The sequence below is a fragment of the Dendropsophus ebraccatus genome, chromosome 5 (assembly GCF_027789765.1).
Source record: "Dendropsophus ebraccatus isolate aDenEbr1 chromosome 5, aDenEbr1.pat, whole genome shotgun sequence".
In the NCBI taxonomy this organism is placed as follows: Eukaryota; Metazoa; Chordata; class Amphibia; order Anura; family Hylidae; genus Dendropsophus; species Dendropsophus ebraccatus.
This window is the reverse complement of record NC_091458.1, coordinates 83,789,249-83,804,256: the sequence shown is the minus strand read 5'-3', so window position 1 is coordinate 83,804,256 and position 15,008 is coordinate 83,789,249. Positions and strand designations below refer to the sequence as shown.

Below are 15,008 nucleotides of genomic sequence, written 5' to 3'. Positions count from 1 at the left end.
TTCACAATGCGCTAAAATGAAAATTGGCTTGGTCCTTAAAGTGACAGTAAGCCCCTTTTTGCATCCTGACTTCTCTACACAGGTGTAAAGGGTAAATTTAGCAGTTTTCATACCTTATTTTATATCATACGTCATGGTGCTTGTTCAAGTAAAAGTAAAAGACCCTAAGGGTGCCTTTACACAGAGAGATTTATCTGACAGATTTTTAAGCCAAAGCCAGAAACAGACTATATACAGGGAACAGGTCATAAAGAAAAGCGTGCGATTTCTCCTCTTTTCACATCCATTACGTGCTTTGGTTTAAAAAATCTGCCAAATAAATCTCTCTGTGTAAAGGCACCCTTAGGGTCGATTTACACAGAAAGATTATCTGACAGATTTGAAGCCAAAGCCAGAAACAGACTATAAACAGAGATCAGGTCATAACGGAAAGCCTGAGCTTTCTCCTCTTTTCAAATCCAATGGACCCTTAGAATCTTACACTTAGGGGGAGATTTATCAAACTGGGGTAAAGTAGCATTGTTTTAGTTGCCCCTAGCAACCAGATTCTACTTTTCATTTTTCATAGAATCTGTAAGGAATGAAAAGTGGAATGTGATTGGTTGCTGGGGACAACTAAGAAACCTCTACACCAGTTTGATAAATCGTCCCCTTAGTTTATTTATATAAGGGTAATCCAAAATTACAAAACAAAAACCCATAGCTGTTGTCTTCCAGAATCAGCACTACGCCTGTCCTCAGTCATTGTGTGGTATCCCAGCTCAGTTCTATTACAATGGCGCTGAGGTGTAATACCACACACAACCTGGTGACAGGGGTGGTGCTGTTTTTAGAAGAAAGCAGCTATATTTCCCTAATCTTGGTTAATGTGCTTGTATACAGACATTTATGTGTAATCTTAATGACTGCGTCAGCCTGAAGTACGACTGGATGGCAGCATGGTTGTCCAGCTGTGTGCCCATTGTAACCTGACATGTACTTAGCAGTTCTCTCCAGGAATAATAACGATACTGACCCAATACCCTACGGGGATGACGTTCTCCAACAGGAGAGCATCACCTCCCCGGACTGACGTAACAGAGACGAGCCACCCGCCAGTAATACTGCGCATGCGCACGGTTTAGTGCGTGCCTCGAACGTGATGACGTAATATTCTAGTGTCGCGATCTCTGGTGGCAGCCATCTTACACTGTACAGGCTTGTGCGGTGTATTACAGTCTGTACGTAGAGTGGTAACGTTACCGAGGTGGGAGGCTTCTCGGCTGCTGAGCCTACGGCGGAGGTTATCGGTGTTTACGGCAGTACGAAGCGGTTCTGTGAGCCCGGGCCGCACATCTGCAGGCCTGCCCCCGTGTGACCGCTCCAGCTGCTCTCCGGCCCCAGGAGATACGCTCCAACATGATCATAGAGGACTTCGATGCGCTGAAGCACTGGCTGTCTAAGACCTTGGAGCCTATGTGAGTGCTGCTTGTGTGGGGTGTGTGCAGGGCTGTGGTCTGTGAACAGGCTGGAGGTGGCCGCAGGTGACGGCAGTGCTTTACAGCTGCTGCAAAACTCCCATCACTGGGGAACCACAGCTGCTGCAAAACAGCAACTCCCATTATGCTGAGGTAAAACCACTGCTCATTCCCAATCTGAGTCTCTCTACCTGCTACAAGCTACAGCATCCATCATCCCTTGGCTGTGAGGACATGATGGGAGTTGTAGCTGTGCAGTAGGTGGAGTACACAGGCTCTGTGCAAGTTACCAGGAGTCGGCACGCTGTCTGCTTAGTAGCGCCATAGTCTCCGCACACCATAGAGCTCTGTGTCACCTGCTGCTCCCAGGTAGCAGCTGCCTCATATGGTCTGTGGGCCTATTGACAAGTCCGGGAAGGTCATGCAGCCCGATCACCACCCTATCTTCCATGATGCACTGCACACCTCTTTCCTGGAGCCGCCTGAAGATATGCTGCTGTCTGTAAATTAGAGATGAGCGAACCTGAACTCTCGGCTTCTGACTGCCGCTGTCTGGGATACAGCCTATGGCTATGGCTGTATCCCAGTTTTCCAGGCAGTCCTCCAGCTGTATCCACCCTCTCCACGGAGCGGGAATCAGAAGCCGAGAGTTCAGGTTCATACGAACCCGAACCTTGGCAGGTTCGCTCATCTCTACTGTAAATGTGCCGTCATGGACCCCAGCAGTCACACATAAATGTAGTATTACATGGCTGCATGCATCTGCCTCCATATCCACAACAGAGTCACACAGCTCCATACATTGTGTAGTGGCCGTGTCGGGTTACTGCAGCTAAGCTGTTGCTGAAAAACTATTGTGTGTGTGAACCCTAAGGCCTTGTACACATGTTCTGTGTTTTATGGGTTTGCCCTCCTCCCTGGAGACACCCCTCCCCCCCCCCCCCAAAAAAAAAAAAAAAAAAAGAGAGACTTCCCTGCTCTCAGCAATATATTGTAGATGATGCTGTGCAGGGCAAGGGGTTTCCACTACAGGCCTTTCACTGAGGGCACACCCAGGAAACATGGAATGTGTGTATAAGGCCTCAGAATATGTTTACACAGGCGAGAACATAAGTGCTGTGCAGTTTTTGGTACTGATAATTTTTTTAAAAAATGAGCCTTCTAGAGATGAGCGAACCTAGAGCATGCGCGAGTCCATCCGAACCCGAACTTTCGGCATTTGATTAGCGGTGGCTGCTGAACTTGGATAAAGCCCTAAGGCTATGTGGAAATCATGGATATAGTCATTGGCTGTATCCATGTTTTTCAGACAACCTTAGAGCTTTATCTAAGTTCAGCAGCCCCCGCTAATCAAATACTGAACATTCGGGTTCGGATCAACTCAAACCCTATCCCGGTTAACTCATCTCTAAAGCCTTCCATTGTTTTTAATGTGAGCTTCCAAGCAGGCACAGAGGTGGTGAAGCACTCTGAGACGTGACATATGCCTTTTGCACAGTTGTGGTTTTGGTCTATACTGTGTTGTAGGCATGCACTGTGTCACCATGTAACACTATATTGGTTTCGGAGAACTCTGCCAGCACAGTGCTGTTATGTTTTCTTTTTCATGTCTGCTGTATACCACGTTTCTCTTAATATAAGATAATCCCTCAAAATAAGCCCTACCTCATATTTCTGGGATTTCGGATTAGGCTTGAAATATATCACTGACATCACAAAGACTGTTAGTGGGCATACTATAACTGATGTAAAACGCTTGCAGGGGTGTTACTGCAAAGTACTGTACCATCCGTACACCAGGTGACAAGGCCATGGAGGTGTAGGATGGGTTATGCAGGATATACAGCAGCCAAAGCGGTGGAATCTCTTATAGTTCAGACACCGGACCCAGTGATACACAGAAAAGGCTGGTGGCTGGATATTCTCATTTAGTGACTTTGTTGTTAGACTTGGATACCCTGTTGTCTGCATCCCGCCACCAGCCTTTTCCGCGCATCACTGGGTCCAAGTCCAATGGCATCGGCTTTACGCCTCAGTGCGTGAGAGTCACTACATTTGAATATCCCACCGCGGGCCTCTTCCACACATCACTGGGTTTGGAGCCTGCACTATGAGAGATTCTACCTCTGCGACCGCTGCTGTATATCCTGCTATTTGGGGAGATCATACAGGTCGGAGGGGCCTGGACTTCGCGTTGTGACACTGTGCATAATATATTCTTCACCTCCATGGCCTTGTCACCTGGAGAGAGAGGAGAGATCATGGCTGCTGGGAAGGATATGGGGACCACAACCAGGCCGGACCGACCACCAATGGATATGAGTGTACTGTGGATGGGGATTACTTATCTGCATGGACTACAAATCCCAGCATATCCAGACATCTGTGTTGCCCTCTAACATCTAGTCCCCTTACCTGACATCTGTGTGTAATCATGTATCACCTGTTATTTTACGTGTTTAATGTATCAGACTCCAAATAGGAGCCCCAACCCTTTTTTTCTATGTAAGGAAACAAATTTACCAGACATTGTTGTGAGACAGATGGATGTTGTGAAGCAGGTGTGGCGCACACTGATAATCCATAACATTAATGGGCTACTCCTGGCAAATGTACAAAAATCACTGAGTTCAGGGGGTGGTGGGAGAATAACAATTTAAGGGATACTTTTTGACCCTGTGCCCCCCCCTCCCCCCAAGCTTCCTGTCAGTCTCTGATCTCTTGTTTCCCCTGGCTTCTGGTGTTGTCGCAACCCCACAAGAACTACTCTCTGAGCCAGTCAGTGACTGCATAGGTATCCCGCCTTAGTCACTTACTGGTTTAGTGGGCATTTCTGAGCTGAGCCGTGACATCACAGGACCAGGAGATGCAGGGGGCCATGACTGGTGGCACTGTGGTTGTAGGGACAAATAAGTAGCTCTTGATTGTTATGTACCTACCGCTCCTTGCCTTCCATGATTTTTTACATTTGCCTGGAGTACCCCTTTAAAACCACAGCTCCCCTGCAGCTCGCAGCTCCCCTGTGATGCGCGCTGCTCTGGAGGAGGAAGGAGCCGGCATACACAGCATCCTCCGGTGTCTGTGACAGCTGCTGGATACAGGAGGATGCTGTCTGTTTTGGCTCCAGTCTCCTGCGGGCCGCGCGTGATGACATCATTTAAGCGTTTACCCTGGTGGATGTACTTGGTAATACGGCCTTTAGGTCTAATACACGCTGGTCCTCTATTATTGCTATGGGTGGAGCTACTAAGAATTTTACTGTTGTGGTGAATGAGTCAGTTTTCTTGAGGGTTGGAGAGGCTGCAAATCTCCAACTTTACATCTTGCTATTTCTCGAAGAGAAGGGTAGAGGCTGTATTACATGGCCCGATAAGCAGTGTAAGCGAGCGCCCATCTGCTACATGAGTGCTCGCTTACTGAGCATATTACACAGCTCGATAATCATTAGCAATGTCCATGCAGCCCTTGCCTTAAAGTGACTCTGTACCCACAATCTGACCCCCCCCCCCCCCCCCCCCCCCCCAAACCACTTGTACCTTCGGATAGCTGCTTTTAATCCAAGATCTGTCCTGGGGTCCGTTTGGCAGGTAATGCAGTTATTGTCTTAAAAAACAACTTTTAAACTTGCAGCCCTGTGTCACTTGACACCATGTTTGATAAATCTATCCCATAGTTTTATTTTTTGTGACTTTTATTTCTTCAGTAGAAATCTTGTTTAATCATGTGTCACATGAAATAGCTGCATAGATTACAACTAGGTGAGTAAATTGTAATGTAACTCTGTATTTTTCTCCAGTGAAAATTTACAATAGTTTTTGTGCTTTGTGCCCTGGGAACATCAGGTGCAAACTCCTGTTAAAATAATAATAATATAAAATGTATACATATGTATTTTTGCTGGATTTATGCCTACACTTCTGAAAACCTTATTGCTTGACTTTTAATACAGCTGTGATGCTGATCCATCAGCCTTGGCAAAATACGTTCTTGCGTTAGTGAAGAAGGATAAAAATGACAGAGAATTGAAAGCACTGTGCATAGATCAGCTGGATGTTTTTCTTCAGAGGGGTAAGTCCACACGGTTTGCAGATTTTACATGATTAATTTAAAGGTGTTATTCCATTTTAAAGGGCAACTTCGGTGGAAAACTTTTTCTCAGTAATTGAAACACGTTACAAAGTTTTATAACTTTGTAATATGCTTGAATCATCTATCTGCCCCCCTTCTCTATCTTTTCCCCCACCAGGAAGTGAAGTAAGCCATTTTGTCACACTGACATCATCAAGAGGGAAACTGGTCTAAGCCCTGTTAGGCCAGCCTCTCTATGTCAGATGACACAGGTTGCTCAGCTCTGATTGGCTGAGCAAGCTGTAAGCCATCTAACAGTTCTACAGAGACAGTTAGACATCACAGGAGACAAAGTGCATCATGGGAAAGCCCAAACCAAAAAGTAAAGAAAAAGTGAAGCCACCAACTAGACCTTCAGTTCATTATTATTATTTTTTTCTCTCCTCACCTTCACGACTGCACCACAGGAGTTAACTCATGCCCTAGGGACAAGAAAAGCACAAACACGAGAGGTTAAAAGCCCCTCCCCTTCCTGCTAGCACCAGTGCTTTTCCTGTCCCTGGAGGGCAGGCACGAGAGGTGGGGATCCATGGTGAAGATGAGAAGATCCCCCTGTTTGAAGATTTATTTCCCCTTACCAGCAGGGATCGATCGTGGTTTAACCTCCTTCCTTCCCATGGAGGTGGCTGGCTGATCTTCGGATCTGGGGTAAGGGATGGCCCGCTGGTTCTCCTCGCGCCATCCCTGACGTGGCAGGGGGGGGGGAAAGAGTTTCCTTTGCTGCAACCTCCGGACCTCTCCTTTGTATACGCGCGTCCCGGGGCTGGTCGTGCTGTGGCAGGCGCTGTGGCCTAGTGGTCGGCGTTTGCGGCCTACTTCCGGCCGCAATGTACGGGCGTTCGGTGGAGGTCAGGCCTAAGGCCTAGTTTTTCAGCAGTGCCTTCAGTGGGGGGAGCACGCTGACGCCATGTGCCGGAAGAAACAGAACTCCTGGTCTTCCGAGGACGCCGGGCGGCAAGTTTGGAAAATCTGCAGAGTTGTGCGTCATCAGTCTTCTGAGGTCTGATCCATTGCATCACCTATGAGGAATCCTGCTGCAGACAAGCCTCCTCTGCCGGTGGTAAGTGTGCCAACTAAAGTCTGCTACACTTGGGGGAGAGTGCTAGGGGTCAGCTTGTATAGTTCTAACTGTCCCAGTTTTCTATCTCCCTCTCTTCTTCCCTATACCTTTCAGGGTGATATATAATTACTCTGTGTGGGCACCAGTGTGCTGTATTCACCTTGGTGCTTAGGACTGTGATATATATACTTATATATGTATGTATGGATAAGGTTTTGCTCCTAGCTTTATTTTGCGAGAAGGAGCTACTCCTCTTAGGAGATTTACCTGTTACTATGCAGGCCTCTCTCCTTTATTAAAAAGAACATAAAACATCCGGTTTTTAATGTCATCATTATAGAGGATGTTTAAATGGATGGAAGATCTGGCCAATCAGATGTTGCATTTCACCTATTAAACACTTGCATAACTTAATGTAACTGTCATCTTCTGCGCTGTTTTTCTCTCCTCATCTTTCTTCCTATCTGTTCGGTCATATAATGAAGGATGATATGGCAGCTGCTACACCTATTGCTATACCTTCTTATGGCTTTAGCAGCTTTCAGCGTACCAGAGGTACCTGTTAAAATCTAGGAGTCACAGGGCCTGTCCTTTTGCTTCTAGGTTTGAGTCTTGTACATTATCTGATTCAATTATTTGAATCCAGTAATTTATCTCTAGGCTTCTCTGCTCTATCAGATTGATACACAGAGTCTGGGGGAATATATTTTGCCATTTGATCTTACCTTCTTTCTGTCAGACTTCCACTGGGATGGAGGATACACAAGAGGGGTGATCTATTGGAGGTGAGTTGTTTGCTGGGGTTAGCATGTGTAAGGCTAGGTTCACACTGCGTTTTCAGCATCCGTTTAACGCATCCGTTTTTTGCAAAAAACGCATGAAAAACGGATTGCAAAAAACGGATTCATTTGTGTGCATCCGTTTTTCCATTGACTTCCATTATAAAAAAAACAGATCCGTTTTTTTTGACGGACCAAAACGGACAAAAAAACGTTGCTGACCCTATTTTTCTGGACGTTAAAAAAAACGGATCCGTTAAACGGATGCTGAAAACGCAGTGTGAACCTAGCCTAAGCTAGTTCCTATTCAGCAGACCTTTCAGGCCTCATCACTGATGATTAACAAAACCTGGGAAGAATGGGATTTGGACACCCAGGTGGTTAGTTACTAGCAATCACCTTGCCATTTGTAGGCTCTTCAACTGAGGCCAGGAGGATTTGTACAAGTCTTATAGACTGTTACTTTTCTCTTGTGAGAGATGTTGCTGCTACATGTGTTCTTGTGCAGTACATATGGGAATCAATCAGAGACGACCATCAAGATGGATGGATGTATATATATATATATATATATATATATATATATATATATATATATATATATATGTGTGTTCCCTCGGGAGCACATTATTGATGTGTCTTTTCTTTTGTGGCGATTCCTTAGCCTTCTTGGCTGATTCCTCAGCAGTGATGGTCCATATGGTTGCCAGGAATTGGGTTCTACCTTTTCTGCCATTAGTCACACACACAAAAAAAAAATATATATATATCTGAAATCCCATTCTATGCAAGGTCTTCAGTTTGCCCTTGATAGTATCTGGGAAATTCTTCTGTTCTAATAGACCTTCAGTAGTTAAGAAGTATGGGTTCAATGTAGCACCATAGAATTCAGGAACATCATAGGAGGGAGGTCTATGGACCTCTCCCAAGGCCTCCCAGGACTACACCAGGTCACTATCCTGGAGGTGGGGGGAGTTTCTGGAGTTCAGGAGGCTTGGATTTGTGTCACCCAAGTCAGCTGGATCCTGGACGTTATTCTCCAGGACTTCAATAGTCATCTTCTCCCCCCAAATGTTTCCTAATCCACCTACCTTCTCAGCTCTTTTAATCAGGACTCTTCTACAGTGTCTAGAAGCTGATAAAGCCCTGTGTTGTGACCTCTGTCCCAGTGCCAGAGTTAGAGAAGGGGCACTTTTCAGCTATTCCTTATTTAGTAACTGAACGGAACATACAGGCTTAGTATAAACCTGGAACTCATCAAAATTTATCTGATACAGAGGATTCAAGATGGAATCCATGTAGTCTACTACTCAACTTAATCTATAGGATGCTATGAGGGCGTTAATCGACTTAAGAGATGCTTCTACTATGTTTCAACTCTTGTCTTTAGTAGTAGTTTGCATGGGCAGGTGTGTCCAGCATTATCAATGCAGTGCTCTCTCCTTCGGGATTCATCAGCCCTTTTGCATCTTCTGTAGTTTATGGGGAAGTTGATTCCCTACCTTCATCAGTTTGGGATAAATATTTCCGCCTGTCTGTTTGAGTTTTCTTTCTTTGACAGATTCCACATAGAAGCTGTTCAGAAAATAACGACAGCCAGTGATGATCTTTATTCCTGGGGGTGTCCGATAAACAATCAGTAATCGGATCTCAACCCAGACACCCAAAATATATTTGGGGATCCTCCGGATTCCTAGGTAATAATGTCCTCTCTCCCCTCAGATTGGGTATCTCTGGTGGAGAAGACCAGACTCTTCCCAAAGTAGGAGGCCTGGTTACACTTGAGGACCATATCCATTTGGAATCCATGACTACTTATTCTCCAGTAACACCTTAGAATCAGACTCATTCTAGATTCTTACTGTAATAAATCAATAGACTTGTCATTCTGAATCAGGCACAGGTATCCTTTTTTCCACAGGTCTGGTGGTCTCTATATGCTGGCCTACATGGCTTACTTGAAGAAGGGGTTATCTTTTATCCCTCTTCCTAAGATAAGATTAGTCACAGACGTTGCTGCTATCTCCAAGGACAGCAGCAAGGTCTTCAGGCCTTAAAGAGCTGCAGGCAGTCGGGTGCCTTACAGCAGGCGAATAATATTTGGAATCTAACAAGTCACATTTTATTGGACAACAGTACCGCTGTGGCACATCTGAGACACCAGGATAGTGCAGAACAGAATCCACTTCAATCCATTCAGATTGGATCTTCACCTAGGGGAGCAAGATATTTATCCCCAACAGCCACATATCTTACGATTCACATGGTTTATCTTAGCAGTCAATCCATTTTCATGAGTGAAGGGTGTCTTAAGGAGGAAGGTCCAGATTTTATCCCTCAATTGGGTCTGCCTCTGATTTGTTCACAGATTTATCAGAACAAGGAGGTATAGAAGTTCTTTCCAATCGATGTTCCAGTGGCGGTGGATGTACTTGAACAGCCATGATTTTCAGTCTTGTATACATTCCTTTATCTTTTGGCTCTTTCCTGGGACACTACAGGAAATCCGAAATGACTGTCATTATCCGGTACCATTTCGGCCAGAAGGTGTAGTCAGGCCTTGTACGGAGGCGGGTCCTGGAGCCTCTGGGCTCTTCAACTTTTGGATTTGAGCCTTCGCCTTCTACTTCAGGGACCAGTTCCGTCCGGATCTGTCAAGACTCAAGATGTCGACCTGAATCCTAAGTCTATGTTTAGGAGCAGAGGCCTCTCTGAGGCTGTGATTCCTACAGTCTAGGAAAATGAAGCCGTTCTCTTCTAGGATATATCAGAAGGTCTCAAGTCTGCCACTCTTAAGGTGCATGTTGCAACCTTATCCGCTATTTATAGTTATATGATATATCATCTGTTTTGTCATTATATCATATATCTGCTATTAATCATTATATGATACATCTGCTATTTATCATATATCATTTGCAATTAATCATTGTATCCATATATCTGCTATTTATCATTATATTTATCATGAATCATAGATGTGTTTAGAACTTATGAGGAACGCTTTTAAACAGGAATCCTAACTTTAATCGACATTTCCCTTGCGATTTTAACATTGGACTTGAAGACCTTAATAGTCTTCCTTCAAAACCTATTTGGAGTACAGTCTCAAGTTCCTGTTGTACAAGACAGTCATCCTGTGACCATAATCTTAGATAAGACGAATAGGAGACCCGCACACCGATTATCCGTGACTCTTACTGTCTTTTCCAGACGGACAAAATAGTGTCACACCGATCCCGATTTGTTTCCGTGGTGGTGTCATCTTTCTTGGTTTTATGATCATTCTGTATCAACTCCACAGATGATTAAGGATGGAAGTTTTATTCCTGGACTGTAGGGAAACTGTAATATAGTTCCTGGAATCCTGTAACACCTGGATTGATCTTCATTCAATTCCAGAGGAAGAATATACTGAAGAGATTTCCAGCAGTTTCTAGCTGGTGGAATCCGGAATGCTGTATGGAAGCGTAGGTATAGGACTTACCTTTACCTTTATTGATCAAGGCCCTTTCATTCAGGGCTGCGTTCACTTCTTGGGCGGAGAAGGCTTACACATCTTTAGATCAGATTGCAGAGCTATCACCTGGTCTACTACTATTGCCATGCATTGTGGTTGGCAGTTTCAGCTCAGTGAAGACCTGGTTTGGTAAGAAAGGTCTCCAGGCTGTGGCCCCGCCCTAGGGGAAATTGTTGGTATTTCTCCTGTGGTGCCGCCGTGAAGGTGAGGAGAGAAAATAGTATTAGTCTTACCGGTAAGACGTTTTCTCCGAAACCTTCACGACGGCACCAACATCCCTCCCTATATTGTATTGTTGAATATAATACTCACGTGGTGCTCAGAAATTGTTATAATGCACTGGTGCTAGCAGGAAGGGGAGGGGCTTTTAACATCTCGTGTTTGTGCTTTTCCTGTCCCTAGGGCATGAGTTAACTCCTGTGGTGCCGTCGTGAAGGTTTCGGAGAAAACGTCTTACCGGTAAGACTAATACTATTTTTTTAATCATCATAGCCGCAGTTGTCCCTTAAAACAATTGTCCTATATGTACAAGATAGACACAGGGACCCAGGCGTGTGCTTTGAACAGAGCGGCAAGTCGTGCATGCTCGCCACCACACCCTGCTTTGACCATGGACTTGCTGGACATAGCTAAGTGCAGCACTTGGACGTGTATTCTTTATTCTGCAGCTAGAGTATAAATAAGGGTTTTTACTTGTAACAATCTCTTTCAGAAACCCAAGGCTTTGTCGACAAATTATTTGAAGCTGTGAACACAAAGAGCTATCTTCCACCCCCTGAACCTACGTCAACAGTAATTGTAAAAGAGGACCCATTAGAAAACCAAGAAAAAGAAGTAAAGAAAGAAGAGGTATGCATAAAACTAATGTTACAAGTTGCTTTAAATACTGAATAATATATGCAGAAAGAGCAGTTTTACATATCACAGCTTTACTGCTTGGTAACATCGGTGGGAAAAAGTAGCAAGCATTGACTTCACAATTATAAGTCAGTACTTGAAGGGTGGTCTTTCACATTGTGAAACCGCCAAGACAAATTGTGACCAGCACTGTCCGTGTTTGATAAAGTGATGGTGCAGGCACCAAAGCTGTGCTCTCGCACCATCGCCTACAGGAGGATAACTTGTGCAGCAACCTTTTGATCAGGGGAAACTCAGACTTCGCTTGTTTAACTCAGGTGACGTGAACAATAGTGACAGCAGCCTCTAAGTTATGTCAATGGGGAACTTAAAGCGGCACTATCAGCAGGTTTGGGCCAGTGACCTGCTGATATAAGCCAGCCGCTCTTTACCTCAGGATTCTGGGGCTGTACATCTTATTGCTGTGGGGTCGGTAAACTGGCGTTTTCATATAATTCCCGATATGCTAATAAGCTGGTTCAGAGCATTTGGGGCGTTCCCCATGCTCCCGGGGCACTCGTTTGGCAACCCTATCCTGCCCCCTCCCGGCCCGTCCACTATGCATATTCATTTATGCATAGCTAGGCCGTTTTTTACGGCGCAGGGCATATATGAATATGCATAGTGGGCGGGCCAGGAGGGGGCAGGCTAGGGCGGCCAAGCGAGTGCTCCGGGAGCATGGGGAACGCCCCAAATGCTCTGAACCAGCTCATTAGCATATCGGGAATTATATGAAATCGCCAGTTTACTGGAACCCACAGCAATAAGATGTACAGCCCCAGAATCCTGATGTACAGAGGATTCACTGGCCTGAACCTGCTGATAGCGCCGCTTTAAGGAAGCCCCACTCCTGGACAGTCCACGAAATAACATTTGTAGCTGACCTATTATTTTAGCTTTCTCATGTGCTTTTTCTCTGTTTTTCTAAAAAAAAAGACATGACTTTATAACCAGCTGGGTGTTACCAATGGAAGGTGTGTCTCTACACTGTCTGACAGTGCCAGCAGACACATTAGTAAACATGTGCCACAGACCTCTTATTCTGCTAATATTTATTTATTGCTTGCTTGTATGTGTCTGCTTAGTTTTCTCATTCACCTTTTACTTCAGGTACCCAAAGATGATGAAAAAGAAAAAAAACCTCTAAGAAGAGTGACTCATAGTCCACAGCCATCAAGTACACGACACAGGGAAAATAAGTAATTGCATTTTTTTCCACCTCTAGTAGTAAAAGAGAAGTGGTGGCTCTAGGTGAACTTCTCTCTATAAGCAGAATAAATGAATCTGTGTGATAAAATATGTCTGTTATAAAGCAAAGTTAACGTTAAGCATTTATGTGAAGAACCACTTTAACCTACCTTGTTAGCATAGTGAAGGTAAACATCAGCTGGGTGTCCCCTCTTACCTGGCAGACTAGTTTCCCCGAAACAACACCATTTCTACTCTCCAAAGTAACTAGCGAATTCACTCAGTGGTTGTGTTGTGGACAGGAAGTTAGTTTCTCTGCGTAACTGAGTTGCCCAATGTGAGTTACATACTGCTGCATTTACACAAAACGATTTATCGCTGAATTTCGCAATAACGATCACATTTGAGCGATAATCGTTTTGTGTAAACACAGCAAATGATCAAGCGATGAGCGAGAAATCTTTAACATGTTCTCAAATTGTCGTTCGTTGAGAATTCACAGATCGCTTCGTGTAAACAGTCTTTCAAAGATTCACCCTATGTGAAAGATGGGCTTAAAGTGACTGTACCACCAGGCCCAGGCAGAAGCACTGGAGGCGGGCCAACCCACCCTTAGTGGGAGGAAACCCCAGCCCCTCTATGATAGGGTTCTATTGATTCTAATGGAGTCTTGTCATGGAGGGGCTGGAGTTTCTTCCCACTAAGGGTGGGTCGGCCCGCCTCCAGTGCTTTTGCCTGGGCCTGGTGGTACAGTCACTTTGAGCAATCTTAAAAACTATCGCAATAACAATTTTTCTTATAATTTTTCTAACTATTTATTCGTCTAAACGCTGATCGCTGTAAAAAACAAATCGTTTCTTCAAAATCGTTAAACGATCGATTGACCGAATTATCGGTTTGTGTAAACGCAGCTTAAGAAAGTAACTTTTTCCACACAGCAAGTGCTGTCTGAATCGGCTAATTGCTTTGGAGAGCGTTATACCCAGCAAGTGGGTCTTGCATCTGCTGCTAATGCCTGACATCAGTGATCCCATTCAAGCCAGTAAATTCACTCCCTAAATGCCACAGTCGTGGCAACAGTAATCACAGCATTTTGGTGTTTGTATCACAGGTGTCCACCCTCTGATTGCCTCCTGCCCCTCCCCCTGCATTCACATGTACGTAGATTTTTGCAGACCTACAGATTGTGAATGCCTGTCCTGGATTGTTTCCCCACCCGGCATGATGATGTATCAACATGATGATGTATCAACATAATGCCGGCAGAGGGAAAATGTTTGAATCTCTGTAGCACTGTAGAGACAAAGCCGCACGGCTGTGTCATTACAGTGCCACTGAGACTAATACAGTTTTACCGCTGCTGGCATGATCTTGATACATCATGCTTGGCGGAAAACAATCCAGGACAGGCATTCACCGTCCGTAGGTCCACAAAATCTATTGAGGCCTAAGGCTGCAGTCACATACAGCAGTGTGTGTGATGGTAGCCTCGTAGTCTGCGTCAGTAGAGTGCTGATTCTGCAGATCAGTGCTGTGTAATAACATAGCTGTATAAAAATCAAATGACTAAAGAAAAAAAGAATTAAACTCAATTAACAAATTTTAGATCACCCCTTTTCCAATTTGGCAGTTAGTCTAAATTCTGAAAAGTATTGGGTATCACTGCATGCGGAAATATAAAACTATTTTCATATATGTTGTTGATCCCGCACAGTGACACGCATGTGTTGAAAAAAATTACCAAATACCAGTACTTGTATGGTAAAGTGAAGATGTCAATGCAAAATACAACTGGTACTGCAAAAGAACAGCCGTATGAAAACTTGTTTATGGAGCAATAAGTGTTATGGCTTTTAGAAAAAGTAAAAAATATAAGTATTCTAGTAATGAAGCATTGTACTCTTCGGTAGGCCTCCAGCACTGCTCAATGTTTTGTTTCTTGTATGTTTTTCTTTACATGATTTTAAACATTGCCTCTA

At 44.5% G+C, this 15,008-nt stretch overlaps 1 protein-coding gene across 2 annotated transcripts in view; it reads left to right on the top strand.

The window, feature by feature from the left end:
• Positions 1 to 1,169: 1,169 nt before the first annotated feature.
• RBM26 (RNA binding motif protein 26) overlaps positions 1,170 to 15,008 on the top strand; it is a 56,069-nt gene continuing 42,230 nt past the window's right edge. Inside the window, exons 1-4 of one of the 2 annotated variants that reach the window (XM_069970666.1) lie at positions 1,170 to 1,457; positions 5,407 to 5,525; positions 11,657 to 11,793; positions 12,952 to 13,040. In XM_069970666.1, the coding sequence (XP_069826767.1) occupies positions 1,399 to 1,457; positions 5,407 to 5,525; positions 11,657 to 11,793; positions 12,952 to 13,040 (404 nt within the window). In that variant the 5' untranslated portion in view covers positions 1,170 to 1,398. Of the gene's footprint in view, positions 1,458 to 1,587; positions 1,611 to 5,406; positions 5,526 to 11,656; positions 11,794 to 12,951; positions 13,041 to 15,008 lie in introns of those variants that run through there. The other variant, XM_069970667.1, reaches the window with a different exon arrangement.